At 46.2% G+C, this 15,425-nt stretch overlaps 4 protein-coding genes across 4 annotated transcripts; 1 reads left to right on the forward strand and 3 right to left on the reverse strand.

Annotated features, from left to right (window-relative positions):
• The first annotated feature begins 5,637 nt into the window (after positions 1-5,637).
• Positions 5,638-7,449, forward strand: MYCFIDRAFT_215143 (uncharacterized protein). The gene is made up of 3 exons (XM_007928132.1): positions 5,638-5,723; positions 5,774-5,822; positions 5,884-7,449. Exons 1-3 carry the CDS (start codon positions 5,668-5,670, stop codon positions 7,366-7,368), a joined length of 1,590 nt encoding a protein of 529 aa, XP_007926323.1. The 5' UTR covers positions 5,638-5,667; the 3' UTR covers positions 7,369-7,449.
• A 481-nt stretch (positions 7,450-7,930) lies between these two features.
• On the reverse strand, positions 7,931-8,357 carry MYCFIDRAFT_174456 (uncharacterized protein; the record flags this gene model as incomplete). The annotated part of the gene is made up of 7 exons (XM_007928133.1): positions 7,931-7,945; positions 7,975-7,998; positions 8,048-8,086; positions 8,118-8,147; positions 8,181-8,199; positions 8,231-8,298; positions 8,331-8,357. 7 exons carry the CDS (start codon positions 8,355-8,357, stop codon positions 7,931-7,933), a joined length of 222 nt encoding a protein of 73 aa, XP_007926324.1.
• A 1,797-nt stretch (positions 8,358-10,154) lies between these two features.
• MYCFIDRAFT_58316 (uncharacterized protein) lies at positions 10,155-14,084 on the reverse strand (the record flags this gene model as incomplete). Its single annotated transcript, XM_007927701.1, has 2 exons — positions 10,155-10,794; positions 10,849-14,084. The coding sequence occupies 2 exons, from the start codon at positions 14,082-14,084 to the stop codon at positions 10,509-10,511; spliced, it is 3,522 nt and encodes a 1,173-aa protein (XP_007925892.1). The 3' UTR covers positions 10,155-10,508.
• Positions 14,085-14,220: 136 nt separating this feature from the next.
• MYCFIDRAFT_211207 (uncharacterized protein) lies at positions 14,221-15,425 on the reverse strand (the record flags this gene model as incomplete). Its single annotated transcript, XM_007928134.1, has 1 exon — positions 14,221-15,425. A coding segment is annotated over exon 1 (912 nt), but the record flags the coding sequence as incomplete, so codon positions are not given.

The raw sequence follows: 15,425 nt of genomic DNA on the forward strand, positions 1-15,425 counted from the left end.
AATAGTTCGAATACTATTTAGCTATAGGCGTTTTAGATAGTATTTGCTATAAGCGTTCCGGATAGTACTACTCGCTTTAGGCCTTCCGGGTAGTACCTAATATAAGTATTTAGTTTCGGATTACACTTAGACTTACTATATATATTCCGGATAAGACTTTCTATAAGCGTTTTAAATTAGACTTGCTATACGCGTTCCGGCCTATATAGGACTAACTATACTAAGCGTTTAAAATAAGGCTTATCCTACGCGTTCCGGATAGTACTACTCGCTATAGGTATTCTATAGAGTACTCGCTATAGGCGTTTTATAAGGTACTCGTAGTAGGCGTTATATAGGGTACTTAGCGCTCGCTATAAGCAGTTCGAATACCGATAAGCGTTTCGGATCAGACTTGCTATACGCGTTCCGGTTTATATAGAACTAACTATACTAAGCGTTTAAAATAAGGCTTGTTCTACGCGTTCCGGATAGTACTACTCGCTATAGATATCTTAGATAGTTACCGCTATAGGCGTTTCGAATATTACTACTCGCTATAGGCGTTTTTAGTAGTATTTACTATAAGCGTTTCGGATATAACTTGCTATAAGTATTCTAAATAGTACTTACTATAGGTATTTTAGAAAGTACTACTTACTATAAGCGTTCGTAATAGTACTTACTATTACCGTTCCGAATTAGACCTACTATACGCGTTCCGGATAGTACTTACTATACGCGTTCCGGATAGTACTTACTATACGCGTTCCGGATAAGACTTAGTATAAGCGTTTCGGATTAGAATTACTATATAGCGCCTTCTAAATAAAACTTAGTATAGGCGTTATAGATAGTAGTACTAACTATTAGCGCTCCGGATTAGACTTACTATACGCGTTCCGAATAGTACTTAGTATTATAAGCGTTCTAAATAAGAATCCCTATAAGTGTTTTAGATTAAAATTACTATAGGCGTTTTAGATTAGACTTAGTATCCGCCTTATAGGTAGTACTTACTATACGCCTTATAGGTAGTACTTACTATAAGCGTTCTAACTCGGAAAGAACTACTTACTATAGATATTTCGAATAGTACTCGCTATAGGTATTCCGGATAGTAATTACTATAGGCATATTCCGGAAGTAGTTACTATAGATATTTAAGACTATCTTGCTATAAGCGTTCCTAATAGTGCTCGCTATAAGCGTTTCTAAATAGTGCTTTCTAATATCTATAACGCGTTCCGGATTAATATTACTTTTTAGTATTATCTAAAATATAATAACTTAACAAAAGTTGGGGCCCCTTTAGGCTTAGTGCGGCTTAAAATAGGCCAACCGCGGCCTCTAATTAGTAGACGCGAGGAACGTTAATACCTCTACGATCCGGAAGGGCGTAGACGTCGCAGTATATACCGCGACGAGCTATAACTTCGATAGTAGTCTCGAAAAGGGCGTCTTCGTCGTATATACCTTATCCGGCGGTGTTTGCTCGCGGCGGTATTGCGCGGAGTCTATATTATAACGCGTTGCCGCCGCGATAGTAGTATTCCGGAAGGGTATATCTAACTTTTAGGCCTAATCCGGCGGTATTTGCTCGCGGCGGTATTACGCGGTTACGCTATCTCTAATATAATAATAACTTAACAAACCGTAGGTCTACTTTAGGCTTAGTACGGCTTAAAACGATCTAAAAGCCGCCTCTAATTAGCTATATCCGAGGAACGTTAAAACTCCTTAGTTCGCGACCGGTTCGGAGGACATAGTAGTCGTAGTATGTATTGTAAGGCTTCGCCGCTATAATAGTAGTATTTCCGATACTGTATATATCTTTTACGCCCGATCCGGTAGTATTTACTCGAGGCTATATAGTCGTTTACGCCTAATCCGGGGATATTTACTCGAGGCGGTATACTCGAAAGGCTAAGCGTATCGGATATAGCTTACTATAAGTGTTCTAAATAGTACTTATTATAGGTATTTTGGACAGTACTACTTACTATAAGCGTTCTTAATAGTACTTACTATTAGCGTTCCGAGTTAGACTTACTATACGCGTTCCGGATAAGACTTAGTATAAGCGTTTAGATTAGAATTACTATATAGCGCGTTTTAAATAAAACTTAGTATAAGCGTTATAGATAGTAGTACTAACTATTAGCGCTCCGGATTAGACTTACTATATACGTTCCGAATAGTACTTAGTATTATAAGCGTTCTAAATTAGACTTATTCTTAGTATTATAGATATTCTATAGAGTACTCGCTATAGGCGTCCTATAGGATACTCGTAGTAGGCGTTATATAGGGTACTCGCTATAGGTAGTTCGAATACTATTTACTATAGGCGTTTTAGATAGTATTTACTATAAGCGTTCCGGATAGTACTACTCGCTATAAGCCTTCCGGATAGTACTTAATATAGGTATTTAGTTTCGGATAAGACTTGCTATATACGTTCCGGTTTATATAGGACTAACTATACTAAGCGTTTAAAATAAGGCTTATCCTACGCGTTCCGGGTAGTACTGCTCGCTATAGGTATTCTATAGAGTACTCGCTATAGGCGTTTTATAAGGTACTCGTAGTAGGCGTTATATAGGGTACTCGCTATAAGTAGTTCGAATATAGGCGTTTTAGATAGTGTTTACTATAAGCGTTCCGGATAGTACTATTTGCTATAGATACCTCGGATAGTTACCGCTATAAGCGTTTCAAATATTGCTACTCGCTATAAGCGTTTTTAGTAGTATTTACTATAAGCGTTTCGGATATAACTTGCTGTAAGTATTCTAAATAGTGCTTACTATTAGTATTTTAGATAGTACTACTTGCTATAAGCGTTCTTAATAGTACTTACTATTAGCGTTCCGAGTTAGACTTACTATACGCGTTCCGGATAAGACTTAGTACATACTTGCTATAAGCGTTCCGCTCTCGCAGTTTATTTTCCTGCTGCTGCTGTGGGGCATACGCGTTTCGGATAAGACTTAGTATAAGCGTTTCGGATTAGAATTACTATATAGCGCGTTCTAAATAAAAATTAGTATAGGCTATAAATAGTAGTACGCTATAGGCGTTTTATAGGGTCCTATACGTTCCGGATAGTACTACTCGCTATAGATATTCTATAGAGTGCTTACTATAGGCGTTTTATAAGATACTCGTAGTAGAGGTTATATAGGTTACTCGCTATAGGTAGTTCGAATATAGGCGTTTTCGATAGTATTTACTATAAGCGTTCCGGATAGTACTACTCGCTATAGATATTCTATAGGGTACTCGCTATAGGCGTTTAATAGGGTACTCGTAGGAGGCGTTATATAAGGTACTTGCTATAAATAGTGCGAATACTATTTAACTATAGGCGTTTTAGATAGTATTTACTATAAGCGTTCCGGATAGTACTACTCGCTATAAGCCTTCCGGATAGTGCTTAATAAAAGCATTTAGTTTCGGATTAGACTTAGACTTACTTTATATATTCCGGATAAGAGTTTCTATAAGCGTTTTAGATTAGAATTACTATATAGCGCGTTCTAAATAAAACTTAGTATAGGCGTTGTAGACAGCAGTACGCTATAGATATTCTATAGAGTACTCGCTATAGGCGTTTTATAGGGTAATCGCTATAAACAGTTCGAATACTATTTACTATAGGCACTTTAGATAGTATTTACTATAAGCGTTCCGGACAGTACTACTCGCTATAAGCCTTCCGGAATCCGGATAGTACTTAATATAAGTATCCAGTTCCGGATTACACTTAGACTTGCTTTATATATTTAAGATAAGACTTTCTATAAGCGTTTTAGATTAGACTTACTATAAGCGTTCTGGATAGTACTATTTGCTATAGATATCTCGGATAGTTACCGCTATAAGCGTTTCAAATATTGCTACTCGCTATAAGCATTTTTAGTAGTATCTACTATAAGCGTTTCGGATACAACTTGCTATAAGTATTCTAAATAGTACTTACTATAGGTATTTTAGATAGTACTACTTGCTATAAGCCTAAGCGTTCTTAATAGTACTTACTATTAGCGTTCTAAATTAGACTTACTATACGCGTTCCGGATAGTACTTACTATACGCGTTTTAGATAGGACTTAGTATAAGCATTTCGGATTAGAATTGCTATATAGCGCGTTCTAAAGCGTTCCGGACAGTACTACTCGCTATAGATATCTCGGATAGTAACCGCTATAAGCGTTTCGAATACTACTACTCGCTATAACCGTTTTTAGTAGTATTTACTATAAGCGTTTCGGATATAACTTGCTATAAGTACTCTAAATAGTACTTACTATAGGTATTTTAGATAGTAGTACGCTATAGATATTCTATAGAGTACTCGCTATAGGCGTTTTATAGGGTACTCGTAGTAGGCGCTATACAGGGTACTCGCTATAAATAGTTCGTAGTAGTTAATATAAGTATTTAGTTTTAGATTAGACTTAGACTTACTTTATATATTCCGGATAAGATTTTCTATAAGCGTTTTGGATTAGACTTAGTATACGCGTTCCGGTTTATATAGGACTAACTATACTAAGCGTTTAAAATAAGGCTTATCCTACGCGTTCCGGATAGTACTACTCGCTATAGATATTCTATAGAGTGCTTACTATAGGCGTTTTATAAGGTACTCGTAGTAGGCGTTATATAAGGTACTTACTATAAACAGTTCGAAACGTTCCGGTCTATATAGAACTAACTATACTAAGCGTTTAAAATAAGGCTTATCCTACGCGTTCCGGATAGTACTACTCGCTATATATATTCTATAGAGTACTCGCTATAGGCATTTTATAGGGTACTCGTAGTAGGCGTTATATAGGGTACTCGCTATAAACGTTTTTAGTAGTATTTACTATAACCGTTTCGGATATAACTTGCTATAAGTATTCTAAATAGTACTTACTGTAGGTATTTTAGATAGTACTACTTACTATAAGCGTTCTTAATAGTACTTACTATTAGCGTTCCGAATTAGACTTTCTATACGCGTTCCGGATAGTACTTACTATACGCGTTCCGGATAGTACTTACTATACGCGTTCCGGATAGGACTTAGTATATACGTTTCGGATTAGAATTACTATATAGCGTGTTCTAAATAAAACTTAGTATAAGCGTTATAGATAGTAGTACTAACTATTAGCGCTCCCGATTAGAGTTACTATACGCGTTCTAAATAGTACTTAGTATTATAAGTATTCTAAATTAGAATTCCTATAAGTATTTTAGATTAAAATTACTTTAGGCGTTTTAGATTAGACTTACTATACGCCTTATAGATAGTACTTACTATAAGCGTTCCTACTTAGAAAGAACTATATACTATAGATATTTCGAATAGTACTCGCTATAGGTATTCCGGATAGTAATTACTATAGGCGTATTCCGGAAGTAGTTACTTTAGATATTTTAGACTATCTTACTATAAGCGTTTCTAATAGTAATCTAGCTCACCCCACCCTGCTCGTCGCCTTAGCCTTTACTTATAGCTCTTCGGCCTTTACTTGTGGCTCTTCGAGCCACATAAACACTAGTCTTCAATGACGTCCAACCAACGAAATGGCCGCCAAGCCTCGGATGCGCGTCCTTCATCTTGCACGTTGAAAGCTTACCACTCAACTTTCCGGACAGCCTTGCGCCACAGCACATCCCACTCGTATAATGCTTTCTAGCGAGGAGATATTGGAAAGAGCGGCAGAAGACGGATCAATCGACATGTAGGTAAAGTTTTGGGCGCCTTCATGGGCGTTGAGTTGACTTGCGACAGCTCTGAATGGCCTCGCGTTCTAGAGAGCTTGCTGCAGCGGCTTCATGATGTATGTTCAGGACCAGAATCAGAATCCAGCACCGAGAGACGTGCCTGCTAATGCGAATCAGATCGTACACAATGAATTTCCCATACCATCGATACCGCCGCCTCAGCCTGCCATTTCCGAGGTACGGCGTTCAGTGGATCTTGACCCAGCAGTAGTCGCCAGCACACCACCTCCTCAACTTCCCACGAGCGAAACGAGCGCGACCAACACCGACGCCGATGCCGATATCGACAGCGACAGCGAGCGACCCTCGAACAGTCAGAGCAGTACGAAAGAAAATGACGCGCCCACAGACATCGCGGCAGGACGACCGCCATATCCTCATGCTTATGACATTTCCGACTCACAGAGAACAGAAGAGAGGCCGCCGCCGCCGCCGCCGCAGTTCGCACCTCCAGAGACACAACAAGGCGCATTGCCGCCCGAATTGCTGAGCATGTACCAACAATCTACCAGACTATTGCAATATGACTTCGCCGAAAGCCCACCATACACGATCCAGCGACTTGCGGAGATGGCGCTGCGGCCGAAGAAGCACTATCGCTTCCTGCCTGCCTACTTACGCGCTTTAGATCGCATTGTCTCCGTCAACTCGCCCGTCTCGGACTTTCCTCTCCCTGCACTGCACACACCGATCAACGGCGGCTTCCTCACGAATGGCGATGCGCAAGTAAATGGAATCAGCGAGAGGGAAGGACTGGGCAGTGACGAGAGTCTTGGTGGAGCACTACTCACACCTATTCCTTGGCTGCGGAATCAGCAGAACGCTCTTGGCCCTACGCCTGCTGCACCTGAGTCACAAGGCGAGCTGCATAGCGAAAGCACCGAGACCATTGAAGGCCCTCATGGCGCTGGCAGTATTGAGACTGTAACGGTCACAGTAAATGGCATCTCCAGCGCAACAGCCTCACAACCTTCATCGTCCCCGATCGCGTCGCCTACGCTTAGTGAGCAGAGCGATGCTAGCAGCTCGTCCTCCGCTTCGACTGACACGCAGCTGCGGGAACAAGGTGGTGTCACTCAAGGTGAACTTCTCCGGCAAGAGCAGGAAGCTGGCGTTGTACCAGTATCTACAGTAGGACAACCAATGACACCAAGAAGATCCATGACTGCAGGAGGTGCAGCTGCAGTTGGCAGAGAGCCGATCGTGGGCGGTGTGCCAATGGATGAGGGTATGGAAGAGGAAGTTCATGCGCGCGGACCTGATGTCATCGGAATGGAGGATACAGGGCCACAACCGATTTCACCACCTGGACAGGGCCATGTTCTTGACATGGAGGCCGCGGTGGGCAGGGGACGTAGCAAGTCTCCGCAGCCGCCGCCCGTCAAGGTCGAGATAAAAGACGAGATGGAGGACGTGGAATTGGCTGAGCCTGGTAAACCTGGCAAGGATCCAAAAGATGTCGAGAAAGCGGTCGAGAAGCTAAAGGAGGCTATGGATGCGGAAGTCAAGGCCGAAGCCAAGGACAGTGATGGAGATGTGATCGTCGCTGATGTTGATGGCAAGCCAGTTGATACTGATATGAAGGAGGAACAACAAGCCTGATGCGGTAGACTCCTCGACACATTGATGATTACGAAGGCATGGATCTATAGTCTATTGCGAATGAAATTACGATCAGTTAGTAAACTATTTTTTCGACCCCGCCTAGCTACATGTTTATAATCACAATAGCTCGACTTCTTACATCTGTCCTATAGTATATATAGATTATAGGTAAGTAAGTATGTTTTCTTTAAAGAATTAGCGAAAGTAGTAGATAGTATCGGTAAATAAGGTTTTTTTGCTAACGATTTCGAGGAATAGGAAGTTAGAAGAAGAGGTAGGGAAAGAAAATTTAAGAGAGAAAGGGATTAAGAAGAGGATTAATTCTTAGAGGAATCTTAGAGTAGGATAAAGAGGTTCAAGTTTTAAGATTAATAAAAGGAAGGAGGTTAGTATAGATTTTATAGTTAGTATTAGAGGATATAGAAGTTTAGTAGTAAAAAAGAGTATAGATTATTTGTATAGAGGACGAACGGTTTAGTTTTAGGCGCTCCGCTATAGGCTTCGCTTAGACTACTACTAACACATATATAGTATAGTGCCGAGATAATGTAAGAACGGATTAGAACAGCAGTGACTCACTCATTGCAGAAGGAAGTAACACACGAGTTGTTGGCAGGTCCAAGCAGCCTACAAATCGGGGCGCCTGAAAGGAGGTAGATTCGCAAGTCTCTGCTACGATCCCGAGGCCTTGCATTTCGGTCCCAAGTCCAAGAATCTATCGATCTAATATGCCTACTTTTTAACACCATCAACTCCCTCAAGCACATTCTTCTCCACTCATTTCAATCTCTGCCAGTGTAGCGCGTAACCAAATCTGCGCTATCGCCGCTGCTTGCAAGTCATTGATATACCTATCTACTGATCAAAGCGACAAGAAATTCCTGACCGGCATTTCGTACTTATTCTCGGTGCGTCATTTGATGATGACTGGGAGATTTTGATCCTGGCAACAGACACACAACCAGCCCTGCTTTGAGAGGTGTCATACTATGCCTTCTGCTCGAATAGATCCGCTTGTCCGTCCGTAAAGAGTGCGAGTATTATGCGATCCTGGTCTTGGTATCGAAGTGCCTCGCTTCTTGAGCGTGGGTCGTTCGTGACCATCAATAGCAAATTATAAGAGTGACAGATTGCGATAAGCTGTAAGCAATGGGACAAAGCGATCTGGCTATTGAGCACGCCATAATGCGGGAATCAATTATCTAGTACATCAAGGCCGAGACTCTTCTGCCTTCCAAGGCTTGGTAGCAGTCTATGCTCTGTGCTCGGCTAATGTCTGGAGAGCTGTGCTCTCTGCTGTGGCATATGTAGGTGATAGGATTGTGTTCCAATTCAGCAGCGAAACCGTGCTGTCCGATGCTCGTTCAGAACCACGGCTCGTTACGCGGTTCGAGATATCAAGCAAGACTAGAGCAGGGAGAATCCCGGGAGCGCAATCTGGCAATTGAGCCCTGAATGATCTTCAACAAGACCGAGCTGTAATTTCACGTGTCTCTGTTTTGATCTGCATCGTCTAGGTGTTGCTCGAAACTGGCGGATGTCTGCCCCCAAATCAAGCTCTTAGAGCAGCTGTTTTGCCAGAACAATTGAATTGACAATGGAAAGGGTAAAGGCAGTCGTGATCATGGCGGCAGCTGCTGGGTGGTGTCGTGTGAAACCGAGAACGCTGCGACAGTCTCCCATGCTCCCATGAGTGGTATCGTGGCCAGCACGAAAGTCGCTGTCCTTGGCAATCTCATCCTCAGCAACGGACTTGGGTGCTTTGAGCTTCTTCGTTGGCTTCACCACGAAAGGCTCCTCCTCGCGGGCGTGCTTTCCGGTAGCTTGCAATTTCTTCTTGGCATCGCGTTCTTTGAGCTTACGGTTAATGTAAGTCTCGAGAGCAGCAACATTTGCCGTCCACAGCTTCCTCTCATCTTCGGAGACGGCCAGCTTACTCTTCTCTGGCTCTAGAGTGACGCTCGCCAGCGATTTCATGTTCAGCATTGACCGAACTTCCATAATCGTCTTGAAGTCCGCATCGGCGAAATTGTCGACGCAGGACATGCGATTCTCGAAGGCCTCAAATGCACCTTCGCACACGACCAGGCGAAGACTTCTCATATTCTGGCAAAGTCCGAGGCCCCGAAAACAGCTGTACATATGCCATCGGGTCTTGCTGAGCAGGGTCGATGAGTTCCAGTCGCCGTGGAAGTGGACTATGTTCTCTCTCAATGCGGTTGAGTGCTCAAGCATGTTGTTGACGTCGAAGCCGTCGTGACACTCTATGGTGGTGGAAGATAGCCATTGAGAAGTAGCTTCTCTAAAGAACAGCTTGTTGACTCTCATGCCGAGCAGCGGACAGGGGCTTGCAACTCGAGGTACGTAGCCAAGTTGCCGCCGCTGGAGAGGTTAGCATGTACTGGATACACGTGGTAAGGGCGCACAGGACGAGTGGAGCGTACATTATTCATCTCACGTCGGCTCCGCTCGTTCTGCATCCATTTCGCCTTCATTATGATCTTGAAGTGGTCGTTCTCGCGTGCAAAGGCAAGGCGATAGATGTCATCGCGCAACTCTCGAGGCAAATCGAAGAATCGGCATACTTCTTCAGCAGGCTGATTCGTGCCGTGTGCGTCCATGTTGATGTTGATGGGGTCAGGAGGCTGTGACACGTGTTTGTATGTTCGGAGAGCTTTCAGAAGGTCAGGTAGGAGACGCGTTCGGCGCGCACAGGCCGCCTTGGCAACCCTCAGGCAGCGGCGATGAGAGAACATAAGGAAGACACATTCGGTGAGTGATGTGTGGTGAGTGAAGACACGCTTTGGCTTGAACATGCAACCATCTTTGCTCATTTCCTATGCATTTCAGAGAGAATTCATCGTCACGAATCAGCAACACCTACAGCACCCATCCTTTCCCATCCCACCCCATTCCATTTTCCCACCAATGCCTCTTCTACACGTCTTTTTCTCGACACTGCCTGGTACCGGTTGCATTTGACTCCCAACGCCATGCACCTTCGCTCAATTACTTATTCATCGAAACCTAGAACCCTGACCCACGCATCCAGGCACTATGCCTTTGTTTTCACCATGCCCACACAAACGCCGATCACAAAATCAAATATGCCAGCCATCACATGTATATCTGCCCGTTTATGCCACTTGCCGCGGTGAAACCGACCGCACATTGTCGTCTGTCGTGTTCGTTGTACATGAAGAATCTCTTATGGAGAAGAGGTCTGTAGTATTTTCAAAATGCCCGTTAGTCAACTCTCGAGATACGAACGTCGGTGGAGCAGCAGGATCAGCGTGGTTGTTTACCATGACGATGCTTCTTCGCCGTTCATCGGATGGCGGAGTTCCTTCGGGCTCTTCGGGAATTGGAGCGCAATACTCCTTGAGCACTTTTTTGAGTTGCGGCCGGCGGATCGGTTTGGAGCTGCACGATATCAGTATTAAACGAGTGACTATGCCCAGGCGGCAAGACACTTACAGAAAATAATTCATGCCTGAGTCGAGGCAATCCTTTACGTTCTTCTCCTCCGAATACGCTGTGAGAGCCACAATGGGAGCATTGTACCCCATTTCCCGGATCATTTTTGTAGACTCGATGCCGTTAAGGTTCGGCATATGCACATCCATGAAGATGAGGTTGAAGGGTTGTCCTTTGCTTGCCATAGTATCCTTGACAATATCAAGAGCCTCTTGGCCATCCTTAGCAACCGTGACGTCGTAGATGTCCTCAAGTTTCAGCATGCGGAGAACCACTTCTTGGTTGACCTTGTTGTCTTCTGCAACGAGCACTCGTATCTTGCCGCCTCGCTTGGCTGCAGCCTCTATCTGGTCCATCGCCGCTGGTTGCGATCCGGGGGACTCTAGGGGCTGGTTGGAGGCGAAAAAAGGTTGACTTAGCCCAACCAACCGAGGATTGGAGTTGTTCAAATCACCAGTGACTGGTGGCTGTTCCGTTGCCACAGCAGTTGAAGGCGCGGCAGGTTCATATTCCACTGGTCCATGTATCGACGCACTCGGCGAGGCTCTAACTTCGTCGAACGAGTTGGCTCTTTTGTCGTTTTCAATTCCTGGCCTCTCAACTGCCGAGCTAGCTGAACTGTCAGCGCGAGTCTGCAGGTGGCGAAGCGGTATTTTGAGCGTGAAGGTGCTGCCCAGGCCAACAGTGCTGCGTAGGCTTATCGAGCCTTTCATGAGCGATGCAAGCTGTGAACAAATGCTGAGGCCTAGGCCGGTGCCCCCAAACTTTTTGCTAAGCCCAAGGTCGCCCTGCACGAAAGGCTCAAAGATCTTCTGCTGAAGATCTTCTTTGATTCCTGGACCAGTATCCGCCACTTCGAACTCAAAGTAGATGTATCGGCCTGGGGGTGGTGATACATTCCTCTCTGATATTGAAACCTGAGACGGCTTGCCCTTCGGGTTGATCGAGTTGGCAGTACCAAGTCTGTCAAGCGAGTGGATAGTCTGCGCTTCTGATGTCCTGTGCCTTGACGAATTCAGTCTAGACTGGCGCGAATTGATCGATGGCGAGCGATTGCCCATCTCCCGAGACTCGGCCAAAGCTCTTATCGTGAGAACCACGGATCCGCCCGGAGGTGTGAACTTCAGTGAGTTTGAGAGTAAATTGATCACCACTTGCAAGATGCGATGCACATCTCCCCACAAGATCATGTCTCTCATGCGGCCCGTATCAAGTGGACCGAGCGCGAACTGCCGGTCTGACGGAGGACTGTCATCCGTGAGGTTTGAAATGCCTTCAAACTCTACGCGAAGGTCGATTTTGCCGTCTTTTGCTTGTTTGTCGAAGATGGCCAAAGCCTGACTTTGAATGTCGCGAAGCCGGAACTCTTTCTCGTCTAGGCTGAGATGCTGGCCAACTTGATTCTTGCTAAACGTAAGAAGATCCGTGAGTAGGTTCAGCAGCAGGTCCCCGCTCTTGTAGATGATGCCTAGTGACCGCTTGAGGCGCAGTGGATCTTCTTCCTGCATGCACACCGCACACATGCCTAATATACCGTTCAGAGGCGTCTTGAGCTCATGCGAGATGTTGGCAATGAAGAGTGTCTTGCTCTCGTTGGCGGCCTCAGCGGCTTTCTTACTTACTTCCAACTCAGCCGTTCTTTGCTGAACCCTTTCCTCGAGCTTGGAATATTGCATCATAAGCTCATCCGACATTTCGTTGAAAGTCGAAGTAAGATCTGTGAGCTCGTCTCGAATCCACCATTTCCGCTCTTTAACCTTTCCAGGAATTTTGAATGCCCGCTTTCTATGCTCTTCGCCTCTAGCCTGAGAACGTTGCTCACGATTCAGCTTCCATCGTGTAATTGGATTGACGAAGCCTTCCTTTTTCGCCACCGTCTCGTCCACTCGTTCTGTCTGGTCTGCAGGACCATCGCGAAGGTAGCCCAGTGAATCCAGACTCGAACGACTAGCCGAGTGGGAAGGGTCGATAGACCGCCTCGTTGCATCGCGCAGCCGCAAGATGGGAGTACTTGCGAAGAGCGCCAGCGGGAAAGATATGATGACCATGAGACCGAATGTTGCAAATAGACATCCAAGTATGACTTTGCGGAGCGTGGTAATGGGCCGCCAGACTTCAGCCCGCGACTGTTCAACGAGAACCAGCCAGTCAACCAGGGTCGTGTCCGGAAATGCGTAGCCAACGCTGACGGCTTTCTTCGCTTCGTTCTTCGCTCTCAGAGCTGATCCAGAGCGGTCAGATTCGTTCTTACCATAATTGTCGAGAGCCTTGTTGATGGCTGCGAACGTGCTTGAATTGAATGGCTCGGTTGAGTTATCGACATTATTTGGATGTCTCCCACCAATGTCGTTCTCCACGGGTGTTACATAGCGCACCTTGGTGCCGTCGCCGAGACTTGCATTGCTCAGACCTCCGGGAAATCGGTTTGTCGCGCTTTCAGCTGACACCAGAAGGGTTTGTCCTGTGTCCATCAAACCCTCGCGAGAGTGCACGGTGTCAAGTATCAACCGAGCGTCCATGACCACTGTCAAATAGCCCAAAATGTTTGCTTGGTTAAGGTTGTCCTCGATTGGTAGCGTGAGAGACATCAACGAAACAGTATCGCTAGTTGGCCAAGGTCCCAGAACCAATGTCCTCTCCCTAGTAATCGCTTGACCATCGAAGGTGACTTGAGAATTCTCGTTACCGTCAGCAGTACCATAAACCAGTTCCGGATACAGTGCTGTAGGGAACCCTGTCCCATTGGCGGCCGGACCCTCGTCTCCAAGCAGGACTGATGACCCATTTGCGTAATTGTATGGCAAATAGTATTTTTTCGTTCCAGAAGTGACGTTGAGTAATGGGTATCGTCCATTCACTCCGGCGTCGTTCTTCGGATATACCCTGGCCTGAAGAAGGAGAATTTGTCCGAGTGACGCCATACCACCAATTGCAGCCTGCAGGTCGTCTTTTGATTCGCTCCAGTCCTGGTCTGGGTTGGCGCCTGTGTCGTATCGGATTAACGCCTGCTGTATTAAAACTCGCGTGCTGACGAAGCCTGCAGAAGTCTGCATGACGTCCAGATTGCTTGCCAACTCGGCTGCTTTCAGGCTCGCAGTGAGCGTCAGGCGCGAAGCTCGAATATCGAGCACGAAGTTGTGGGTCGTGATCCATACTGCGATCGATATGACGGCAAGTCCAATGAGGGAAGATATCAGCAAGAGAGAGGCCAGCTGAAGGAAGATCGGGATGCGCATGGTATGCCTTAGGCCGAGCGGACCGGGAATTGTACGGCGAAATGCTCACACCAGCCAGGGTGCAGGCGTGGCCGCGCTTTCTCCTCTTCTCTTCGTGGTCTTGACCGTCTGTCCCTCACGTATGCTCTTGCTCTTTTCTCCGGTGTCCGTCCAGGCCAGCAAATAGTGCGTCCGCTTCAACAGCGGGCCTGAGACCGGGCGCAATGCCCGAGTATCCCATTCCAAAAGTGCGTTCGCGCTCGCTTAGCAGTCCAACTCCATGACCTGGGCGCCTTGGAGAGGGTATGAGCAGAAGGCGCGTTGTCGTCACGCGCACGTGGGAAAGGTCACTCGGAAACACGGGCTGCGGCTGCAGACGCTGTCTGTTGGGCTCGCCGTTGAAGGAGCACCCGACTCCCGAGCGAGGCTCGAGAGGATTCGGAGAGGCGAGGCGGGAGAGGCGTTTGCTGGCTGAGTGTGCGTGTAGGGTAGGGCAGATGAAGTCGCACAGGAAATGCGATGGAAGCGACAGAGAGCGCACAGCTGATCGCGTAGGTGGAGATGGAGAGCAGTACGGCAGTGAGTGTCGTGTCTCAGACGCGGGCCAAACTTGAATGTCACTGTGTCCAAGAACATTGCGGCTGCGGTGCAGGTGCATCCGGACCGTGTGCTGTCTGTGCCATCTGGAATGCAAGCCGTGGCAAGCCTCGCCTCGCAAGCTGGCACCTGCTCCGTCGGCCAACCATTCAGCCCCGAACTCCATTCCAATTGATCGCCTAGATTGGACGACTCTGGACGAGGGCTTCCTCCTTTGCTTGCTACGCCGGTCAACCCGACGACCCAAACTCCTCGCAAGCTTGATCATGTTCCTGAACCTCCATGCTCGCATCCGCATACCCATAACCTCGATCCATACCACTATCACGCCGGGAGGCGTTTTGCCAGAAATCTTTGCTGAGAGTGGTCTTGAATCTACGAAACCACAATTCTCGCATTGTCGCCATCTATGCTTGCTACGACCGAGGAAACATCTGGCAGAGTTGAGCACATCAAAAGCGCGCTCTAGCATACCTTATCCCACCCATCTCGGGCAGCTTTAGCATCTGCACTTGGCGCAACAACCTCGTGACTCTGTGTTGATCGGTTTACGATGAACGAAGATGGCTCTGTAGAATGTCGATATACACTCACACAATTGTTGGAAGATTCTCGCTGAGCATTCGGAGAATTCGCGGCAATGCTACGAATCTGCAGTGCAGCTTGAGTGGCACTCGGCAAGTCACAGATAATAGTCATGTCTCGCGGATTTTATTCATAGCGCATACTGCTACTCGACAGACAATCTCCTTGTATGGAGAATTG

The sequence above is a fragment of the Pseudocercospora fijiensis genome, assembly GCF_000340215.1.
Source record: "Pseudocercospora fijiensis CIRAD86 unplaced genomic scaffold MYCFIscaffold_4, whole genome shotgun sequence".
Taxonomy (NCBI): domain Eukaryota; kingdom Fungi; phylum Ascomycota; class Dothideomycetes; order Mycosphaerellales; family Mycosphaerellaceae; genus Pseudocercospora; species Pseudocercospora fijiensis.

Bases quoted from the DNA above. Each gene is read 5' to 3' on its own strand.
- MYCFIDRAFT_215143 (XM_007928132.1), top strand. From the start codon at position 5,668: ATGCTTTCTAGCGAGGAGATATTGGAAAGAGCGGCAGAAGACGGATCA. The intron at 5,724-5,773 runs GTAGGTAAAGTT...GACTTGCGACAG, and splicing joins GAAGACGGATCAATCGACAT to CTCTGAATGGCCTCGCGTTC. The intron at 5,823-5,883 runs GTATGTTCAGGA...AATGCGAATCAG, and splicing joins TGCTGCAGCGGCTTCATGAT to ATCGTACACAATGAATTTCC.